Source organism: Otolemur garnettii, unplaced genomic scaffold, assembly GCF_000181295.1.
Source record: "Otolemur garnettii isolate 467f Iridium unplaced genomic scaffold, OtoGar3 scaffold00014, whole genome shotgun sequence".
Lineage (NCBI taxonomy): Eukaryota > Metazoa > Chordata > Mammalia > Primates > Galagidae > Otolemur > Otolemur garnettii.
In genome coordinates, this window is record NW_003852409.1 from 30,151,100 (window position 1) to 30,152,658 (window position 1,559).

Sequence of the window (1,559 nt, forward strand, 5' to 3'; positions counted from 1 at the left end):
AGAAGAACATTCTCCAGCTCCATCCATGTGAACATGAAGGATGTAAAGTCTCCATCCTTCTTAATGGCTGCATAGTATTCCATGGTATACATATACTACAGTTTGCTGATCCATTCATGGATTGATGGGCACTTGGGCTTCTTCCATGACCTGGCAATTATGAATTGGGCTGCAATATATTTTCATATATTACAAAACATCTGCCCCTGGATTTCCTACAGCGACCTTGAACTTTGTAGGTCCCAAAACAAACTAGTTACTTTTCAGACAAGCCCCTTTTCCTGTGCTTCTTCTCTTTGTGATGACACTACCATCTATCTGGTCTTCCAAACAGGAAACAGCTTTGATTCATCTACAGATCTTTTCTCACAAAGTCCATTTCTGACAGTTCATCTAGTCCAGATCCTCCCTCAGCTTGATACTGACACTATTGAAACTCTTAACCATGTCTCCCTGCTTCCACATCAAGGTATATGGGCCTTCATCAAGCTCCCTGTAACCTAAGGGATAAAAGCTAATTAATCAGGGCAATGCCTGTGGCTCAAAGGAGTAGGGTGCTGGCCCCATATGCTGGAGGTGGCAGGTTCAAACCCAATCCCTGGCCAAAAACTGCAAAAAAAAAAAGCTAATTAATCAAGTTATTCAAGGGTTTTTACATTCTCTCCTCAGCCAACCTTCCTCACCCGACTGCACAGGGCTTTCTCACCTCCATGCATCTGTTCATGATGCTGCCCCTGCCTTGGAGTTATTTCTTTTGTCCTATTGAACCTTCTCCTTTGAGGCCAGCTGGGTGGTTCCTTATGTCTGTGGTCTTCCCTGATTGGCCTCTCTCCCCCTTTTACTTCCCTAGTCCTTTCATCTCTTTGACACATACTATTAGATATAATTATGTACATGACTGGCTCTCCTGCTGGGCTGGATTATGTCTGAGTTCACAGGAACATTTGTTAAATGTTTTGAAAGTTCAACTTTCACAATTCTTTGATGGTTTGTACCTGATTTTCACTGTAGAACTCACATTCTACTTTTCTTGTTCTGTTTTGGCTCTGTAAGCCCCAAACACCTAATTATTTCTCAGATATATATGTATGTATGTTTATATAGGAAGATAGGTACATTTTCTAACTGCTTATACATAAAGTATACCAGAATTATAAACCTGTGGAGACAAAAGACTGTCTTATATGACAGACAAAAGACTGTGCCAGAATCCATTGTAGTGTTAGGCACAAAAATACTAGTGATTAATTAATGCTTTTCTTGAACTACCCAGAGATCTTTTTCAAAGCCCCTCTCTCAATGCCATAGCTGCCAGTGTTGCCGTCCCAGTCATCTCAGCCTAGATCCTAAGGCCACTGGCAAGAAGAAATGTCCTTGTTTCAGAGATCTACATTCTTCAGCAATGTGACAGTAGCTTTTGCCCAGGAAGGGTGGAGGCACCTGGTTTCCACCCCAAGGGACAGGTTCAAGGAGGGAATACCAGGAAAATCCAGGAACCTGGTGCTACTAGGTAAGGAAAATATTTCTTTCTTTCTTTCTTTTTTTTTTTTTTTTTTTTT

The 1,559-nt window shown here is 41.3% G+C and overlaps 1 protein-coding gene across 3 annotated transcripts in view; it reads left to right on the top strand.

Moving 5' to 3' along the window:
* The window catches only part of ZNF79 (zinc finger protein 79), a 31,194-nt gene that overhangs the window by 14,697 nt on the left and 14,938 nt on the right, over positions 1–1,559 (top strand). The window contains exon 3 of one of the 3 annotated variants that reach the window (XM_012802385.2): positions 1,426–1,510. The exons of the other annotated variants lie outside the window; for them this stretch is intronic. Within the exon in view, the coding sequence (XP_012657839.1) occupies positions 1,426–1,510 (85 nt within the window). The remainder of the gene's footprint in view (positions 1–1,425; positions 1,511–1,559) is intronic. 3 annotated transcript variants of the gene reach the window in all.